Here is a 20,406-nt window from a genome sequence, read left to right on the forward strand (position 1 = left end):
TAATGTTTTTCCTTTCCTAATTTTGTCTTTTTATTTGGGATCAGCTTCTTGTACTCCTTTCCCGACTTAACTTTTTCTGTCTGCCCTTCTGTCACCTGATCACTTCATGTTTTTTGTTAGTGATCCCTGGATGAGGCACTTCTGTCAATCTTTTAAAGACCTTAGTCCCAGCAGCAGAATGGAAAAATCTTGAAGTCCAGGCCGATGCTTGGGGTAGCTGTGGAGGGAGTGTTCAAAATACTGCTGACGCAGGCACCTTCTTGGCGCTGGAGAGTCAAAGGCATCTCCCTTCATTAGCAGCTTTAAGTAGCAAGAATCAGAAACTTTTCTGTGGAATTGTACAAGAGACCCTTTGAAGGTGATAATCTGGGATCAGTTTGCATAAACTGTCAAAAAATGGTCAAATAATAGGTAGGGGCTTTTCAGTAGGAAAAAGATGTGCACAGAAGAGGAAGTGACTCATGGTAGTTGGGTTCAGGAATTAGTGGAGTATTTGGACTTTGGTACCACTGTCTTCCAAGGTATCTCTAAGCTTTGATGTGTGGGCTTCTGAGTCTACATTCTAAGAGGAAATACACTTCCTCTTTTGAACATCTTGGGTAGTTTCTTTCCCATTATGTTGATAAGGAGCATCCTCCAATGAATCTGTTCTGGGTTTCCATTCTGCAGAATTCCAGAGCGTGTACTAGTGACAAGACAGTGGTTCTTAATGATCTTTTTCCCTTAACTGTTCCTTATTTGTACTTGGGTGGTTCCTAAAGGAAAAGGAAGCACATGATCATGGGAATGATAGCCCAGAACAAAAGAAATCTTGTCTTACCACTGTGGTTTATGGGTAGATTGGGAGAAATCATCCTGTTTTTCTCCATGGCTTGATTCCAAAAGAGACTGATCTGAAAATTATCGCGGCAGGGAACTCAGTGCGTTTTGCATTGATATTTAAACACAACCAGAATTGTCCTCAAGGCCCAGCCATTAAAGCATTGTCTCTCTTGACCTTCCGGGTATCTTGTTAGAGAGCTTTTCACTGTGAGGAAGTGTGGAAATGGCTGTGTGTATGTGTGTAATCTATTAGGTTGGGGATAGGTTTTCTGTTAGCCAATATTAAAAGAGACCTGCAATAAAAAAATTACCCTAATCTGATAGAAGGTTAAGTGTTTGTGTATGACTGTGTGTGTGAATGTGTGTTTGTGCCTGTATATATCTACACACAGATGAGAAATTATATTTGAAATTGTTGGAAAATCAAATTCAGATCAAAATGGCTTTCAGGCTCATTACCTAGAACTCTGTCTTAAAACTTGGGTATGTTCCTGAAGTCATTTCTCTGCTTATACTAAATTAGTTACAATTATGAATGGGGGATATTCTACTGTACTTTTTAAAGAAGAAACTATTTTTTTGTTTGAAAATGAAACCAACATCCAGATCTATAGCAGAGTCTTTATTCTTTTCATAAATCTTTGTACCTTGGCTACAAATAGATGATGCTATGATTCTACTATATATTTTATATAAAATCTATCCACATTAGGTTTTGGGCAAGTTTGTGTTGTTTAACCTTAAGTATAATAACTGTTAATACTTTAAACAATAGTTCACTCCATTTGGTCCTTTCTCTACAGATGTAATTCTGTTTTCAACACTCAGGAACTATTGCAAGGAACTTTCCCCAGATCAGATTATATTAATGCTGAAGTAAAAGTCATCCATGCCCAGTCACTATCACACCCTTTCTTTATTCCCACTGAAAGGCAGAACTCAGAACCTGTTATTTTATGTCTGTAATCATGTACTTTGGCATCTTTTCGAGGAAAGGGGCAGGATAACTCACTGGAGTGTGCAGTATTTTGCTAGAGCATTTCAAGGAATGGAATCTTTCCAGTATGAAATTATTAGATATAAACTAGCTTTAATAATGCTGAGGACTAGAAGGTTATTTTGATGATGTTTCTCTCTTGGATGGAAAGCTGCTGGTTTACCCTCAAACCCCCTTCATTAGCATTACCATGAGTGAATTTATATCTAATTATTTTCTCTTTCCCTATTCCCTTCTCACTAAGGAAGCTCCAGATCCAGTATCTTGTTTGGCTCTAAACAGAAGCAGCTTCTGCTTTTGTCTTCCAGCAGCAGCAGTGAGCCACTCAGTCTTTTCCACAGGAAGTTAGGAGCCTACATTCCTTGAGTCAGAAGCTCATTACTGAAAAATCCCCTTTCCCCGAACTTTCGGCCAGCAGAAATTAATGTAACTGATATGCATATTGATTCTGAAATTTTTTTCATGAGTTTTTTTAATTAATTTTTTTAATGACCAAAACTTGCAGGGCAGGGGATACTCAGAGGAGTGGTGATATTAAAATTCTCATTCCCTATCTTTTCAGGTTGCCCATTCACATTCATTTGCTTATCCTCTGACTGCCTCACTTTTTACCCAGAGCAGTAACAATCCACACCATCTTCCTTCAGGGACTTCCCAGCTGGCACCCTGTGGGTGCTACACAGAATGCAGTTTAATGGATAATTCTCAGCCTGGTTCAAAATAAATTGAACCTTTGATCCTAGAAAGTATAGACTAAAGTGTGGGGTAAAGATTATGATTAGGGGAGGGTTGGAGACAAAAGCTGTAAATTACTATGGCTGATTTATTTCTACTATATACATATATATATTTTTTGCTTTTGTATATCCTATATAGGAAACTAAGCATTGTATTTTTTTAACAAATCTGAGAAAGCACTATGAACTGCAGGTATTTGACTTTCAGAGTATATTTTGTATTAATATCTTCACATTATGTGAATACTGGAAGCTGCAGCTCTTTGCTAGGACGCAATAAATTTATATACTTTTTGAGGGGTTCTTCTGGGGGTGCTAATCAGGCCCCTGTTAAGTTCTGGGGGAGCCCTGGTGCTACTTGCTTAAAGTTTTTATTCAATTGTAAGTACCCTGATGCCTTTTGAACCTTGGGATCAGATCAAAAGAGTTTTGGAGATCGAGTACCAAGGAAAGAAGACAGTCTAGCTGCCTCAAGTGAGGGGCCCTTTGCATAGCTCTTCTTCTCCCTCCCCCAAAGCTGGGTAGCCCCTGGGTTTGGGAGGAGAAATGTGAAGTCTCAGAATTTTATCTCCCTTAGAAGAGAGCCAGTAACTTATGTACAAGGATGAAAGGTGGCAGCAGTAGCTTTGGGGAAAGGGAGGAGGATATGGCACTTCTCCAATCCCGGAAAACATTGCTTTTGAAAACTGCTGATAAAATACAGGCAGGTTATTACTTTTGTTTGGGAGACTGTGCTCTCTCTGATGCCTCTCTTGGCTCTACTCCGGGGGTGCAGACCTCTTCTAGGAGGATGAGCAGACCAGCTTTGAGGTTGACCTGTTTCTTTCTTTTTTTTTTTTTCTGTCTGCCTTCCTAAACACCAGCCCCCAGGAAGACATTAAGCAGCCTTAAGCTTAAATTCCTACTCCCTCTTCCAGATTTGGCTCAATTGCCTTAGATTGAAGGCTGAGAAAGGAAAAGAAGGGGAGTCCCTGGCTTCATTACTCTCCTAGATCTTTTCCACTGTGACTTCCGCAACCTAAAAAAGATTTCCTCCACAATGTTCATTTGAGAGAGGAATTTTGTCCCATTTCCCCCTTCTTCATTATCAAACAGCCCCAGTCTTCCTTGTCTCTGCTAAGGGAGTAGAGGTGTGGCGATCTGTCCCTCAACTCCCCTAAGTCCCAGCTCAGTATCATAAAAAAAGCATAACATACCCAGTTAGGCTGGGGCTGCAGGTAGTGAGGACTTTGTTGATACCTCTCCTGGGTTGTGTGTTTTCCTATATCTTGCCTTCAGGAATTACACTGTGCCTTTTCCACAGGGGAATGGGCTTCATCTGCCCAGTCCTTCACTTTCCCAGCAACTGCTCTTGAACAGTGTGGACAAGGGCAGGTCTTCATATTTCTGATCATCCTTTTGTCCCAGTGACATCCCATATCCCTTACCTAGAGTCTAGGACACAAAGACTTTGGGGAAAATATGCTGAGATTGACCTGAGGAAACACCACCTACATACACCAGTGGCAGCTGCCCCAGAGCCTGCTGCTGCTTCCCAAGTCTGTCATCCTCTACGGGGAAGGGGGCGGTGCTCCAATCTCTGGTGCCTAAAACAAGTTTTATTTCTTTCTCTTAGCACTGGCAATAACCAGTCTCCATACCACTGTTGCCTTTTAAAACCTCTTAATTATCTCATGCTGTGTTTGTTGTTGGTTCCAACCCAGTTATCACCAGGGCTGTATGGTTAAATACTTTTAAATGCTCTCTCATCTTGCTCTTTTTTCCCCCTCACTCTTGTGTATGTATGATGCTAATCTCTTGTCTTTAAGTTTCTTCCTGCTCCTTTTGTATCTTCCTTTCTTGTCTCTCCTTCCTACCTTTTGTCTCTGGGTGTTTGGGGGCGCTTTTTTTTTTTTTCTTTTTTTTTGCCTTTTGTACAAAGATTAGTTTCAATGTAGTCTGTAGCTCCTTTGTAAACCTATTAAAAAAGTTTTTTAATAAAAAGCCATGTCTCTGGTGTATTGAGAGGGTTGGGAATGGGAACTATATTGGTATAATTTCATATTCTCAATCCAACAAAGGTTTCCAGCTACACAATTGTATTGTGCCCACACACATGGTAATTAGTGCAGTTGCCTTACGCTTAACTCCTAGGTAAATGGTTTTATGATTAGATCAGTGTGCCACAACTACATAGAAATGTGGAAGACTAAGAGGAACAAGGGCAGCCCCAATGTTTTGTTTTGTTTCTTGAGACAGGGTCTCCCTTGCTCTGTTGTCTGGGCTAGAGTGCTGTGGCATCATCATAGCTCACTGCAACCTCAAACTCCTGGGCTGAAGTGAGCCTCCTGAGTAGCTGGGAGTGTACCTGGTGTGCGTCCTCACGCCAGGCTGATTTTTCTATTTTTTGTAGAGACAGGGTCTCACTCTTGCTCCTGACCTCAAGCAATCCTCCCACCTCAGCCTCCCAAGGTGCTAGGATTATAGGCATAAGCCACTGCTCCTGGCCCCAGTGTCTTTACACTTCCTTTTTTTTTTTTTTTTTTTTTTTTTATTGAGACAGAGTCTCACTTTGTTGCCCAGGCTAGAGTGCCCTGGCATCAGCCTAGCTCACAGCAACCTCAAACTCCTGGGCTCAAGCAGTTCTGCCTCAGCCTCCCGAGTAGCTGGGACTATGGGCATGTGCCACTGTGCCCGACTAATTTTTTCTATATAAATTTTTAGTTGTCCAACTAATTTCTTTCTATTTTCTCTTAGTAGAGACAGGATCTCACTCTTGCTCAGGCTGGTGTCGAACTCCTGAGCTCAATCGATCCACCCGCCTCGGCCTCCCAAAGTGCTAGGATTACAGGCATGAGCCACCACACCTGGCCCCCAATGTCTTTAATATGCTTTTTATTTTAGAATAATTTTTTTTTTTGAGACAGAGTCTCACTCTGTTGCCCAGGCTAGAGTGAGTGCCGTGGCGTCAGCCTAGCTCACAGCAACCTCAAACTCCTGAGCTCAAGCGATCCTCCTGTCTCAGCCTCCCGAGTAGCTGGGACTACAGGCATGCACCACTATGCCCGGCTAATTTTTTCTATGTATATTTTTAGCTGTCCATATAATTTCTTTCTATTTTTTTAGTAGAGATGGGGTCTCGCTCTTGCTCAGGCTGGTCTCGAACTCCTGAGCTCAAACGATGCGCCCACCTCGGCCTCCCAGAGTGCTAGGATTACAGGCGTGAGCCACCGCGCCCGGCCTAGAATAATTTTTTTTTTTTTTTTTTTTTGAGACAGAGTCTCACTCTGTTGCCCAGGCTAGAGTGAGTGCCGTGGCATCAGCCTAGCTCACAGCAACCTCAAACTCCTGAGCTCAAGCGATCCTCCTGTCTCAGCCTCCCGAGTAGCTGGGACTACAGGCATGCGCCACCATGCCCGGCTAATTTTTTCTATATATATTTTTAGCTGTCCATATAATTTCTTTCTATTTTTAGTAGAGGTGGGGTCTCGCTCTTGCTCAGGCTGGTCTCGAACTCCTGAGCTCAAACGATCCGCCCACCTCAGCCTCCCAGAGTGCTAGGATTACAGGCGTGAGCCACCGCGCCCGGCCTAGAATAATTTTTGATGTACAGAAAAGTTGTAAAGATAGTTTATAGCTGGGCATTGTGATGTGTGCCTGTAGTCCCAGCTCCTTGGGAGGCTGGGCCAGGAGGATCTCTAGTCTAGGAGTTTAAAGTTGCAGTGAACTGTGATCGCACTGCTGCTCTCCAGCCTGGACAACAGAGCGAGACCTCATCTCTGAAAAAAAAAAATTGTTTTCCATATAATCCTTACCTCATTTCCCTTATTGTTAACATGTTGCCATGGTACATTGTCAAAACTAAGAAACTGACATTGGTATATTATGTGAGCTATACTCCAGACCATGGGTTTTGCTAGTTTTTCCATTGATGTCCTCTTTCTGTTCCAGGATGTGTTCCAGTGTACCTTATCATACTTGTCTTCCTAGTCTCCTCTGTGACAGTTTCTCAGTCTTTCCCTTTTTTTCATGACCCTGACAGTCTTCGTAATCATTGGTCAGGTGTCCTGTAAAATATCTTCCAATCTAGGTTTGTCTGATGTTTTATTCATTGTTACACTTAGTTTATGGGTTTTTGGAAAGACTACCACAGAGGGGAAGTGCCCTTCTTGTCACATGCCATCAGGGGGTATGTGATATCCACATAACATTACCAATAATAACATCACTTTGTTAAGTTAATGTTTACCAGGTTTATCCACTGTAAAGTTACTATTTTTCTCCTTCCCTATTTGGAAGTCAATCAGTAAGTCTAGCTCACCCTCAATGGGGTTGGTGGGAATTAAGCTTCACCTCCTAGAGGGGGAAGTATCTACAGCTATTATTTGGCATTGTATAAGGAAGTTATGTCTCTTCACCATTTATTTAATCCATTTTGGTATGTACTCATTTATATTATCGTTTACTTGGGTTATAATCCAATACTACATTATTTTGTTGCTCAAATTATCCCAGCTTCCGGTCATTGGGAGCTCTTTCAGATTGGGTCCTATGTCCTTTTGATATGTGCACATCCTTTTTTTTTTTTTTTTTTGAGCACTTTCCTGTTACACACAAGATGCTTCAGGCTCATCTTGTATTTTCCCTGCCCTATTAGGAAGGGCAGAGAAATAGGAGAGAAATAGGATCATCTATTTCTCTAAGGAGCTTTGGGTCCTTTTATTGGAGAATGGTATTTAGAAACCAAGATCTAGCCCCAACATATTTTACATTTAGTTAATACCAGCCTATATCTAACATTAAATCTCATCTGTGATGACTTTTTTTTTTTTTTTTTTGGAGACAGAGTCTCACTCTGTTGCCCAGGCTAGAGTGCTGTGGCATCAGCCTAGCTCACAGCAACCTCAAACTCCTGGGCTTAAGCAATCCTTCTGCCTCAGCCTCCTGCGTAGCTGGGACTACAGGCATGCACCACCATCCCCGGGCAATTTTTTCTATATACATTTTTAGTTGTCCAAATAATTTCTATTTTCAGTAGAGACGAGGGTCTCACTCTTGCTCAGGCTGGTGTCGAACTCCTGACCTTGAGCAATCCTCCTGCCTCGGCCTCCCAGAGTTCTAGGATTACAGGTGTGAGCCACCTCGCCCGGCCCCAATTTTCTATCAGACTATGATTTCATTTCCTTTCCTACATAAGAAATCTTTCGTCAGTTTATGCTGTTTTTACCAGCATTCTCAATTACTTAGCTCACTTTACCTGTGTCTGCTTTGTCAATCACTCAGCCATGGGTAATCTCAGCTATTTTATTTCCTTATTTACCCATTAGCAATATAACATTTTAACATTTGACTTTATCGGGGGTTTTTTGTTCTGGGGTATGTTTTTGTTTTTGCAACCTCAAATGACTCCTTAATAATTGTGTCATGTATTCATTTAATAAACACTCATTGAGAGCCTTTACTATGTACTGAGTACATAATAGGTTGAGGATAAAAAATAAAATAAGCCGGGTGAGGTGGCTCATGCCTATAATCCTAGCACTTTGGGAGGCCAGGGCAGGAGGATTGCTTGATGCCAGGAGTTCCAGACCAGCCTGAGCAAGATTGAGACCCCCGTTTCTACAAAAAAATGGAATGATTAGCCAGACACAGTGGTGGTGCATGCCTGTAGTCCCAGCTATTTGGGAGGCTGAGGCAGGAGGAGGCTTGAGCCCAGGAGTTTGAGGTTGCAGTGAGCTATGATGATGCCACTGCACTCTAATCAGGGTGACAGAATGAGACCTTGTCTCAAAAAAAAAAAGGAAAAAAAAAGGTAAGACAAACGCTGCCACCAAGGACTTTATAGTTTGACAAGTAAGACAGATATCGTTAATTGCTAGTTTCCCAATCCCGACCTTATCTTGAGCAGATAATTCGCCCCCCCGCCTTTTTTTTTTCTTTTTTGGAGACAGAGTCTCGCTTGTGTTGCCCTGGCAACAGTGCAGTGGTGTCATCACAGTTCACTGCAACCTCAAATTCCGGGGTTCAAGCGATCCTCCTGCCTCAGCCTCCTAAGTAGCTGGGACTACAGGTGTGTGCTGCCATGTCTGGCTAATTTTTTCTATTTTTTAGTAGGAATGGGGTTTCCATCTTGCTTAGCCTGGTCTTGAACTCCTGAGCTCAAGTGATCCTCCTGCCTCAGCCTCGCAGAGTGCTAGGATTACAGGTGTGAGCCACTATGTCCAGCCATAAATGTGCTTGGTTCATGGAGAGAATGGAGGCATGAATTTTCTCAAAATTCCTTCTCTATACAAACATCTATTTTTCACCAATTCACCCGCCTTCTTTCTTTCTGGGAGAGAAACATTTTTTCTTTGCAAGCCCAATCCTGCTACTTGTGCTCTCAAACTGTTTCTTTGACTTCTTTTTGTTCTTTATTTTGATGATATTTTCTCCTTTCATCTTCAGTCTCTCTTGGTTTCCTTCTTTTGTCAGCCCATAAGCATGTTTAAGTTGCTCCCCCTTCCCCCATTTTGAAAAACCTCTGCTTCCTCTTCAAGCTACTGATCTAGCTTTTTCCATTTCCAAAGTTAGTGAAAGTAGTTTAACACTCATTTTTCTCTTCCTTTATTCACCTCTTAGTCTACTTTTTCTGCACCCATCATTTACCAGAATTTTTCTCATTGATATCAGCCACCTGGTTGCCAACTCCGAAGATCTTTCAGTCATTAACCTCTTTAAGTTGTCAGAGTTTGACACTGCTATTCTCCTGGTTCTTCAAACCTTCCTATTCTTTTTAGTCTCCTTCATCATCACTTCTTTCTCTGTCCCTCAAATGCTTTGTTTTAATTTGTAAAGAAGTTTATTGGCTCACAGTTCTGGAAGCTGAGAAGTACAAGACCAAGGGGCCTTCTTGCTGTATCATAACACGTTGAAAGGGCAAGCGAGCACATGAGACAGAGCCTGTCCCTTAAATGTTGATGTTCCCTGTCTTGCTTCCTTTCCTTACTCTTTCTCTCCCTTACATAAGTCCCATTCACTTTATAACTATTACATACATGTTGGTGATTCCCAAATCTTAAGCCTTAAAATTTCTCTCTACCTGAAAGCCTGCTTGCTGGACATTTTCATCTGGTTGACCTACCGATGAACTTAACATGTTAGAAGGGGAAATAATCCTTTGTGTTCCACGTCTCCCTTAGTAAGATTACCTACCTCTTAACCACTTACACTTGAAACCTCAGAATCTTCTTTTGGATCTCCCTTTCACCTACCAACATTCATTTGATTACCAATCCTGTCAAAATTACCTGTACAGTATATATCAAATTTTCCCTTTTTTATTTTTGCTTCCACTGTCCCAGTACTAACTTTGGTTACTGCTTAGGTCTTGAAACTCATCTCCCTGAACCCCAGTCACCCATCTTGCACATTGCCACCAGGCCCCTTCCTAAAATTGCTTTTAGGAAAAGTCTAAACTCTTGATACAGAATCGAAACCTTCACAATCTGTTCCCAGTCTATCTCTAGGGTGAGTTTCTGCCTCATACCTCACAGTGCTCTTTCTCACTTCCTCCACCCCCAATACACAAACTATGTTTACATCTCTGTGCCTTTACTTTTGCTATTCCCTTTGCTTAGAACAGCTACCCTCCTCTTGTTATCATTGTGATTACGTTTGAGATGATTTAAATATCCACCTCTCTGTGAAACACTCTAGGCACGTTTCTTCCCTTGTCTTCTGTACCCTAGGCAGAATTAGCTTACTTGATCTTTATGCTTGTATAGGTCCTTGCTCATACCCCTAGTATGAAACATAATTTTCTGTATGCTTGTTGATATATCTGCCTGCCTTTCTAGACTATGAATTCCTGAAGAGTAGTAATCACACTTCTATCTTTGTAGGCCTAGCACCTAATGAAATACCTTTTTTAGATTGGGACCTAATAGATAGCTGGTGAATTGAAACAATTCACTTCAGCTGTGTAGTCAGTGGGATCAAAAGTAAATTATTGGGCCACTGCTGATGTGAATCAGGGGGCTCTAATGAAGATCTCTGTGTATGTGGAATCCAGGAAGCCTTTACTCCTATGCTGTGTTCCTTTTTCAGGACCTTCCTAATCCCTCAGCTCTCAGATTCTTACCTGTTCTATCACCATCTCAACTTTAAAACCTACCTGCCCAGAGCAGGGATAGTTCCCATAAACCTGGCTGGAATGTTTCTATCTTTGAAAGGAGTAGTTATCCAAGGCTTTATGTGAGGTGACCACCTTTCTGCATGATCCTTACCCTGCTTCCATTCTGGAGGATGTAGTCTCTTGAGACACTCCAGACACAAGAAGCTATTTGACCTTTAACCCTCCTCCCTGCCCCCTACCATCACCCCAGACTTATAGGATCTGAGAGCTAGTAAAGGAAGATAGCTGAAACTAAGTACAACATTCCACCTCACTGGCAGGACCCTGCAGACTCCTAGGAGGGCCCAAGGAAGGATGGACAGCTGTCTCTAGCCCTGGTCATCCCTCCAGGTGCTGTTTGACAACTATTGGAGCATTTACTGTCTCCTCCTTTCACGCAGGCTTCCCAGAAGAAAGGCCCGAGAATCAGTCAGTACTCAGACTATCATCCCTGGTCTAAGCCAGATCATTCCAAAGGAGAAGGGGTTTCCAGGCAGCCACTAGGGGGACAGAAAGCTAGGAAAACAGGGAACAAGTGCCCTCTGACTCTCATTCTCATCAAAGCCAGCTGCTCACAGGTGTGGAAATGATTATCTATTACTGTTGTTTCTTACTCTAGGAAAAAGTCTGGTGGACTTGGACTCCTGTCTCTATTGTAGCACAAGCCATAAACCTCTTCCATCTCCATGCTGAAATGCCCTTTGCACACCCTGTGCCCTTCCTTCATATTTTATAGTCCCTGCAGCTTAATACATATAGGAGGTGTTCTTTGTACAATATATTAGTCATCAAAGGAGGTGCTCTCTGTCCCCTCACCACAGCCAGGAGCTTCTCCTATATGTGCTGACCTCTGGTGGTGATAGTTTGAACTGTACCCCATCTCTAGCAGTTGTGGCAGGCTGGCAGGTAATGGTGCATATATTCTCAACAATCCAAATTCAAATATTCAAATATTGTATTAAATAGAAACATTTTCTTCATGGCTGAGTTTTGCATTTGTTTTCAGGCAGCATGGTATAATACAAAGAACAGAGCAGGGGTGTTGCAGTCAGAATTGCCTAGATTCAAATCCCAGCTCTGCTATTTTGCAGCAGAGTGACTTTGAGCAACTTACCTAAGCTCAATTTTTTTACCTATCAAGTGGAGATAACAATAAATATCTCAGGGGGAGAATTAGAGGAGATGATTGTAAAACGCATAACCCCAGCTGTGCCCCAGGACATAGTAGGTGCTATGTCCTATGTGCTATGTCTTTTAATAACAGCTAAAGATCAATCTTGAGCTCTCCCTACCCTCGGGTTGTTTCTCTCCAAGCTAGCAAATGTGATTTTTTTTTTTTTTTTTTTTTTTGAGACCGAGTCTCACTCTGTTGCCCAGGCTAGAGTGCCGTGGTGTCAGCCCAGCTCACAGCAACTTCAAACTCCTGGGCTCAAGTGATCCTCCTGCCTCAGCCTCCCAGAGTGCTAGGTGATTTTTTTTTTCAATTGTGACAAAATACACATAGCAAAATTTTCCATTGTAACCATTATCAATATGATGGGTTTTTTTGAGACAGAGTCTTGCTTTGTCGCCTGGGCTAGAGTGCCGTGGTGTCAGCCTAGCTCACAGCAACCTCAAACTCCTGGGCTCAAGCGATCCTCCTGCCTCAGCCTCCCCAGTTGCTGGGACTACAGGTGTGCACCACCACACCTGGCTAGTTTTTTCTATTTTCAGTAGAAATGGGGTCTCACTCTTGCTCAGGCTGGTCTCAAACTCCTGAGCTCGAATGATCATCCGGCCTATGATTTTTTTTTAACTGAAATTTTACGTACTTTCTAATTCTTGAACTTGGAAAACAAAGTCAACTCTGGTATGGGCTGTGAAAACTCCCTCTGCCCACAGAGCTGCAGATCTGAGCCCTGACTATATGGATTAGAAGAGATCTTGGGCAAAGCTGAATGGCTCTAAGCATTTGGTTTCCAGCCTAACAAGGGCTGACAGAGTCCAGCACCTTCTTCCAAGGCCAGCAAAGGGCAGAGATTTGAAGTTAGGCATCACTGGGTTCTCAGCTGGGCCTCCAAGGCCCCCTCCTCCCACTACACAGGGAAAAGAGGAGGTGGCTGAAGAGAGGAGGATATGAGATTCGTTCTGTGCTCCTCCCTTTCTTTCCCTGCTTTCCCCACACCTCCCTCTCCCCCACAGCAGCCTTCTCCCCCACAGAGACTGGGATAGGATGAGGGGGGCGGAGTTGGGGACTGAGGGATCAGAAGCCCAGGATGCCCTGTATTTGAAGAAAGCTCTGGCCAGGGACAGCTGTGCTGGCTCATGCTCTCCTCCTCCTGCTGCCATCCTTCAGCAAGATGCTGGGGTCTCTGGGGCTTTGGGCATTACTTCCCACAGCCGTGCAAGGTAAGTATCTACCCGGAGGGGCAGGGTCTTTCCACCCACCCAGTGAGGGAAAGGGGCACTGGAAGCAAGTCACCCCTTTGGCAGAGTGGTGAGTGAGCTGGGTGGGTGAGGGTGAAGGGTAGAGCCATGTGTCCCCAAGGTGGGGGTCAGGTTCCAGACCTCTGGTGACCCTGTTTCCTCCTATACCTTTACCATACTGACACTGGGAAATGAAACATGTTTTGTCTACTCTTTTGGCCACTGTTTTTGCCTCTGCATTCACTCCCATCTTGAATCCTCCCCTTTCCCTATCCTGGGCCTCAGCACCTCCAAAGAGGCGGACCTGTGTGTTCTTTGAGGCCCCCGCAGTGCGGGGAAGCACAAAGACACTGGGAGAACTGCTAGATGCAGGACCAGGGCCCCCCAGGGTTATCCGCTGCCTCTACAGCCACTGCTGCTTTGGGATCTGGAACCTGACCCAAGACCAGGCACAGGTGGAGATGCAAGGTGAATGGCAACATGTATGGCAGGTGATAGCTAGGGTGGGAGACATGCACATGCTGGGGTGTGGGTGGCAGCCAAGGGGGAAGGGGAGAAATGGAATGTGTGGAGGGAAAGAAAAGCCCATGGGAGATGGAAATGATGCCCCTGATAGAGAAGGGATTTATCTTTGTTCCCAGACCCCACTGCACTCTCTCCCCAACTCCCCGTCTCTCCTCTTCCCCTAATCCCACCCCATCAGGATGCCGAGACAGTGATGAGCCAGGCTGTGAGTCCCTCCACTGTGACCCAAGCCCCCGAGCCCACCCCAGCCCTGGCTCCACTCTCTTCACCTGCTCCTGTGGCACTGACTTCTGCAATGCCAATTACAGCCACCTGCCTCCTCCAGGGAGCCCTGGGACTCCTGGCTCCCAGGGTCCCCAGGCCTCCCCAGGTAGCCACCCGGGGGTGCTGAGCCCAGTGGGGGTGGGGCCCAGGTTAGGAGGAGAGGTAGAACCAGGGCCAGTTCTCACCCTACCCCCACCCCAAGCTTCCCTCCTCCTGGCCTTGGGAAGTTAGTTGCCCTGGTGACCGGGAGATAATGGGGCTTGTGACCAGGGTGGGGGTGGGTTAAGAAGCAAGTTCTCCGAGGAGGAGAAGAGCAGCAGAGAGCGGGTTTGGGGCAGGGCTCACCAGCCTGAGTTCTTGCCTTGATGTCCAGGTGAGTCCATCTGGATGGCACTGGTGCTGCTGGGGCTGTTCCTCCTGCTGTTGTTGCTAGGCAGCATCATCTTGGGTACTAATCTGCCCCATCCCTCCCTTGTGACCCCAAGACACTGCCCAAAGCTCTGATCCCTTTCCAGACACCCCTGACTCCATGGTCCTGGGATCTCTATTACCTGACTCCCATTACCTCTCACAAAGCTCCCTTCTCACAAAGTCCCTCTCCTTGTCCCCATGCATGTACACCTTGACCCTAAGGCTCTTCTTTGTCCCAGCTCTGCTACAGCGAAAGGCCTGCAGAGTGCAAGGTGGGCCAGAGCCAGAGCCAGACACAGGCAGGGACTGGACTGAGGAGCTGCCGGAGCTACCCGAGCTGTGCTTCTCTCAGGTGCCCGAGGGAGGCAGAGAAGGGCTCCTCTGGGCACTCCTGGAGGTTGTGCTGGGGTATCTCGTGCATCTCAGAAGCCCGCACCCAGCACAGTGTCCCCCACCAGGTAATCCGGGAAGGAGGTCACACAGTGGTGTGGGCCGGGCGGCTGCGAGGTGAGCTGGTAGCCATCAAGGCCTTCCCCCCAAGGGCTGTGGCCCAGTTCCGAGCTGAGAGAGCACTGTATGAACTGCCAGGCCTACAGCATGACCACATTGTCCGCTTTATCACTGCCAGCCGTGGGGGCCCCAGCCCCCTGCCTTCAGGTCCCCTCCTGGTACTGGAGCTGCACCCCAAGGTGAGGACCAAGGGATGTGTGTGTGTGTGTGTGTGTCCCTGTGTGTGTGTGTGTGTGTGTGTGTGTGTGTGTACGGGGGAGGGGGCTTCTGCTTTAGATTTTCTCTTCTCTAAAACATTAAAAATAATTTTTATTCTTTCTTTTTATCTTATAAGCAATACATGTTAATATTTTGAACACATAAAATATAAATAAGGAAAGGAAGAAATCAAAACAATTCATATTCCCAACCTTAAAGAAATACTATTGTTAAAGAAATACCTCCAGGCATAGCCCTCCAAATTCATATGTTCATTTAACAAGTATTTATGGACTATATGTCAGACACTGTGCTAGATACCTTTACAGATTTTATAGACTAACGGGGAGACAGAAATGGATCAAGTAAACACAAAAATAAGTGTCCAATGTCAAGTATGCTAAGTGCTAAAACAGAGGGACCACAGTACTATAGGAGAGAATAATACGATGTGACCTGAGGGGAGCGCGATGAGCAGTAAGGAAGAAGAGGAAGAGGCAGGCAGAGGCCAGACCACACCGGGCCTTATGGGCCTGCTAAAGATTTGGGACTTTTTTGGTTTCTATATCATTTCCCTTCTACTTTATGCTAGGCATTGCACTTGGCGCTTTAAACACATTTTCATATTTAACCTTCACAAACATCAGGAAAGATTTTAGAATTCCAGGAAGAAAAAATAAAAATGTAAGCACACTATGAGGTAGGAATTATCCACATGGGGCTCAGAAAAGAAAAGTCAGTTGCCAGGATCTGCGCGACTCTGGAGTTGGCTCCTCGTCATTGTGTCTGTTGCCTCGTGTTTACCCTCCATCAGGGCTTTGTGTCTGTCCACGCAAGGAGGGGACACCCCTTCGCCCCATTGGAGGTAGTTCAACCTCTCCAACTTCTTTCAGTGCCCAGTGCAGGGACCCCTCCCTGGACTGTATCAGCACCTATGGCGCCTCCACCTCTGAAACCATGACTTCTGGAAAGTCCCCTCTTTAACCATGTAGCTCCTGGCTCAGCTCAAAAACTACTTTTTTTGCTTGTTTAACTTTCTCTGACTTCTCAGGCAGAGTTAGTCGTTCTTGGTTTATGCCCCAGGGCACCTGGTTCATTTTCCTATCATGACGTTTACTGCATTCTGTGTTTATGTTATCATTTCCTCTTATCTGTCCCTAAGCCATCTTAGTGTCTGAGCACAGTTGCTGGCACACTAAAGGTGCTTAATAATTATTGAATGAGGCACTGTGTTATCTCTTTCCCTCCAATTCCACTTGCTCCCCACCTGCTGCTTTGCTATCCACTAGCTCTTCCCGTCTATATCTATGTAGGCCTGACACCTCAGGCAAGGTGGTGCATGAGAGATGCCCCTGGCTAGCTTGCCCTGCCTCCTGTTTCTGTCTTTGCCCCACATCTTCAGAATCAGGATAAGGTAGTGGTCAATAGTAAGTGACCCTTGAGTCAGACTGCTTGGATTCAAGCTCCAAGATTCTCTCTCACCAACTGACTTCAAGCAAGTTTACTTAGCTCTCTCTAAAGCTCCTCATCTGTAAAATGGGAGTGATAGGAGTATCTGTCTCCTAGGGTTGTCAGGAAGATTACAGGGGGCCACATGCACAGGGCCTGGACCACAGTAAATGCTCTCAGTACATTTGACCTAGAGTTACTGTTTTTCATGTCAATCTGACTGATGCACATTTTCACTCTTCTACGGCCTGTTCTTTTTTTTTTTTTTTTTTTTTCCTGAGACAGAGTCTCCGCTCTGTTGCCCTGGGTAGAGTGCAATGGTGTCATTGTTGCTCACTGCAATCTCAAACTCCTGAACTCAAGTGATCCTCCCTCCTCAGCCTCCGAGAGTGCCAGAGTGCTAGGATTACAAGCATGAGCCACCACACCCAGCCCCCTGCCTGTTGTCTAGTCCTGGATCTGTCAGTGTGTCTGTCTGCTGGGGAGATGCAAGGAGAAGCCTGTCAATTGATCTCTGCTCCCTGAGATGGATCAGCCACCTCCAGCTTTTGTGCCACCCTCTTCTCTCTGCTTTTCCCCAGGGCTCCCTGTGCCACTACTTGACTCAGCACACAAATGACTGGGGGAGTTCCCTACGGATGGCACTGTCACTGGCCCAGGGCCTGGCATTTCTCCATGAGGAGCGCTGGCAGGATGGTGGGTGAGATGGGTGCAGGAAACCAGGGGAGTCAGCAGCCATGCTGCTATTTTCTGATTGTCCCTTAGCTTGGATGGGAAGGACTGGGTCAAAAGAGAGGGGAAGAAGATCCATATCCCTCCAACATTGGATTCTCCCACAGGCCAATATAAACCAGGTATTGCCCACCGAGATCTGAGCAGCCAGAATGTGCTCATTCGGGAAGATGGGTCATGTGCCATTGGAGACCTGGGTCTTGCCTTGGTGCTCCCTGGCCTGACCCAGCCCTCTGCCTGGGCCCCTACTCAGCCGCAAAGCCCAGCTGCCATTATGGAGGTAAGTGCTCTGGATTAGGGTGAGTCCCAGGATGATGGTGGTGCTGCTGATGGAGATGTAACCATTGCTGTGGCAATAGTACAGAAGTACCTACGGCATTCGGGATATTGCTGAGTCTATTGGTGGGGGGATGTTGCATGGATTAGTGCTGCGATGAGGGTTGCCACAGAGATGATTCTTGGCCCCTCACACTTTGATCTTCAGGCTGGCACTCAGAGGTACATGGCACCAGAGCTCTTGGACAAGACTCTGGACCTACAGGACTGGGGCACAGCCCTCCGGCGAGCTGATATTTACTCCCTGGCTCTGCTCCTATGGGAAATCCTGAGCCGCTGCCCAGATTTGAGGCCTGGTAAGGACAGATGGAATAGTGCCCTCCCCTCGTTCCCTACCCACCCATTCTAGGCTCACCCACCACCTGACCTGGTCCCCAGAAAGCTCTGATCTTGGGCCGGGCGCGGTGGCTCACGCCTGTCATCCTAGCACTCTGGGAGGCCGAGGCGGGTGGATCATTTGAGCTCAGGAGTTCGAGACCAGCCTGAGCAAGAGTGAGACCCTGTCTCTACTAAAAATAGAAAGAAATTATATGGACAACTAAAAATATATATAGAAAAAATTAGCCGGGCATGGTGGCGCATGCCTGTAGTCCCAGCCACTTGGGAGGCTGAGGCAGGAGGATCGCTTGAGCCCAGGAGTTTGAGGTTGCTGTGAGCTAGGCTGACGCCATGGCACTCTAGCCTGGGCAACAGAATGAGACTCTGTCTCAAAAAAAAAAAAAGAAAAGAGAAAGAAAGCTCTGATCTTCTCCCCCTTGGCCTCAGTACAAGGGAGGCACCCCCAGGGCTAACTGATACCTATCTCCTACACATTTCCCCAGACAGCAGACCACCACCCTTCCAACTGGCCTACGAAGCAGAACTGGGCAGTACCCCTACCACCTGTGAGCTGTGGGCCTTGGCAGTGGAGGAGAGGAGGCGTCCCTACATCCCATCCACCTGGTGCTGCTTTGTCACAGTAAGAGGCCCAGGCTGGGGATGGGTACCTGGAGAGTGTGGGCTGGGTATGGGCTTCAAGGACTTCCCTGCCAGGGTCAGTCCATCTACTTCTATCTCCTCTCCTTCTTCCACCTTGGTTCATGTTTAGCTGGAAGTGGGCAAACTTTCTCTGGCCCTCAGTCCATCCTTTTCCACACTAGGTCTCACACAGCCCATTCCATCCACCTGAGACACACACCTTCCTCCTGCTCAGCCTTGCCCTGTCTGTCTCTATCCTTTTCATCATCACTTAGTCGTATTCCTCAGTCCTGTTCTCCAGGAAGCCCTCCCTGGCTTTGCTCTTGCCCTGAGCTTCTCCCTCAAGATTATGCCTCTCCGGGTACAGTGGAGCCCAAAATTCAAGTCAATAACTCCTTGTTCTGTCTTACACATCCATGTTTCTGCCGTGACCCAATAAAAGCCAGTTCTAGGTGTAAAATCTTAAAGCAGTAGCCTCACAGTGAAGGTTCAGGGGTCTGTTCAGATAATTTCCTAACACAATTTCTCCTGCTTTTCTCCTGCTACCTGGTCTGAAATTTCCACTGTGTCTGTTGGGTTACATAACAGAAACCAGGTGTTGTTTACTGAAGACCCTGGTTGCCTGAGAGGAAGGAGAGTAATTTCCTATCAGCATGTTATGCTGTCAGAGGAAAAGGTGGACTGTATGGAAGGCACCCAGAGAGCCTGTCTCATAGAGAACAAGACTCAGGGCTGGATTTCAGTGAGGGGAAAGGGAGAAAGGCTCCAGGAAGGATCAGAAGTAGAGTGTTGAAAACAGGAGAGCGATGGACATTGAAGATGCCTTTTAACCCCAGGGGCCACTCAAGATTCTGGGGTCAAACCTGCTTTCTGGTCATTCCTCCCAGGACCCTGGTGGGCTGAGAGAACTCCTAGAGGACTGTTGGGATGCAGACCCAGAAGCGCGGTTGACAGCTGAGTGCGTACAGCAGCGCCTGGCTGCCCTGGCCCATCCCCAGGAGGCCCACTCCTTCCCAGACGGCTGTCCACACAGCTGCCCACCTCTCTGACCAGAAGACTGTACTTCAACTCCTGCTCCTGCCATCCGCCCCTGTGGGCCTTAGTTGAGTACGTGCCACTTCAGTGTTTAGCAAGGCCCTTGCTGCAGGAATCCTCAACTTGCCTGTACCATTTTTATGTGTAAATATGCAGTTCATGTGTAATCTATGTGCATGCAAGCATAAATATGGTGATCATATACCTGTCTGGTCTGCCTCACCACTGCCTTTCCCACTTGCTGAATCCCTGGATCCTTCTGTGGGCATCCAGTCCACAGCACTTCTGACCAGTGACCAGGGACAGGTGTGCGCAGGAAAGAGAATAAAGTCAGCTTTCCTGACTTGTGTTCTTGGGCAGTCCTCCTTTCCTGTGATCCTGGGACTCTCTTTTCTCTCTTTTCCTTCTCCTCTACCAATATTCATTCTTAAATGGTGGGATCTCACACTGGGCGCTGGGGAATGAAGGGTCAGCAATGAAATCACTGCCCTGAAGGTGCTCAGAGACCTGTAACTCACATTGTTGGGGTCCTGTACCGTGTCCTGGGGGTAACACCAGAGGCTTGAGCAGGAAGGCTTCACAGGACACAGGATGCTTGAGCTGGACCTTGACTGGGGAGGAGTTTCCCAGGAGTATTGGGAGTAGCAGCGCATTTCTGGCCCAGCGAGGTATGGTAGCACGCAGTACAAGCAGTAACTACAGGTAATCTGGATAGCAAAGTCTAGAGTGTGTGGTGGGGAGAGGAGAGAAGACATGGAGAACTGTAGGCAATGCCTTGTGACCCCTGCTGAGAAGTTCTTCCTCCATTTCTTGTGTGTCTGTGTGCGTGTGTGTGTGTGTGTGTGTGTGTGTGTTTTCTTTACTGGTTTTTCTTTCCTACCCCAGTCCCCTTT

General features: G+C 46.1%; 1 protein-coding gene across 1 annotated transcript; it reads left to right on the plus strand.

Moving 5' to 3' along the window:
* Positions 1 to 12,952: 12,952 nt before the first annotated feature.
* On the plus strand, positions 12,953 to 19,856 carry AMHR2 (anti-Mullerian hormone receptor type 2). The gene is made up of 11 exons (XM_069491106.1): positions 12,953 to 13,078; positions 13,382 to 13,564; positions 13,800 to 13,991; positions 14,259 to 14,333; positions 14,536 to 14,648; positions 14,755 to 14,985; positions 17,035 to 17,149; positions 17,293 to 17,465; positions 17,670 to 17,817; positions 18,347 to 18,479; positions 19,366 to 19,856. The coding sequence occupies exons 1-11, from the start codon at positions 13,030 to 13,032 to the stop codon at positions 19,379 to 19,381; spliced, it is 1,428 nt and encodes a 475-aa protein (XP_069347207.1). The 5' UTR covers positions 12,953 to 13,029; the 3' UTR covers positions 19,382 to 19,856.
* The last annotated feature ends 550 nt before the right edge of the window (positions 19,857 to 20,406 follow it).

This window comes from Eulemur rufifrons, chromosome 16 (genome assembly GCF_041146395.1).
Source record: "Eulemur rufifrons isolate Redbay chromosome 16, OSU_ERuf_1, whole genome shotgun sequence".
Lineage (NCBI taxonomy): Eukaryota > Metazoa > Chordata > Mammalia > Primates > Lemuridae > Eulemur > Eulemur rufifrons.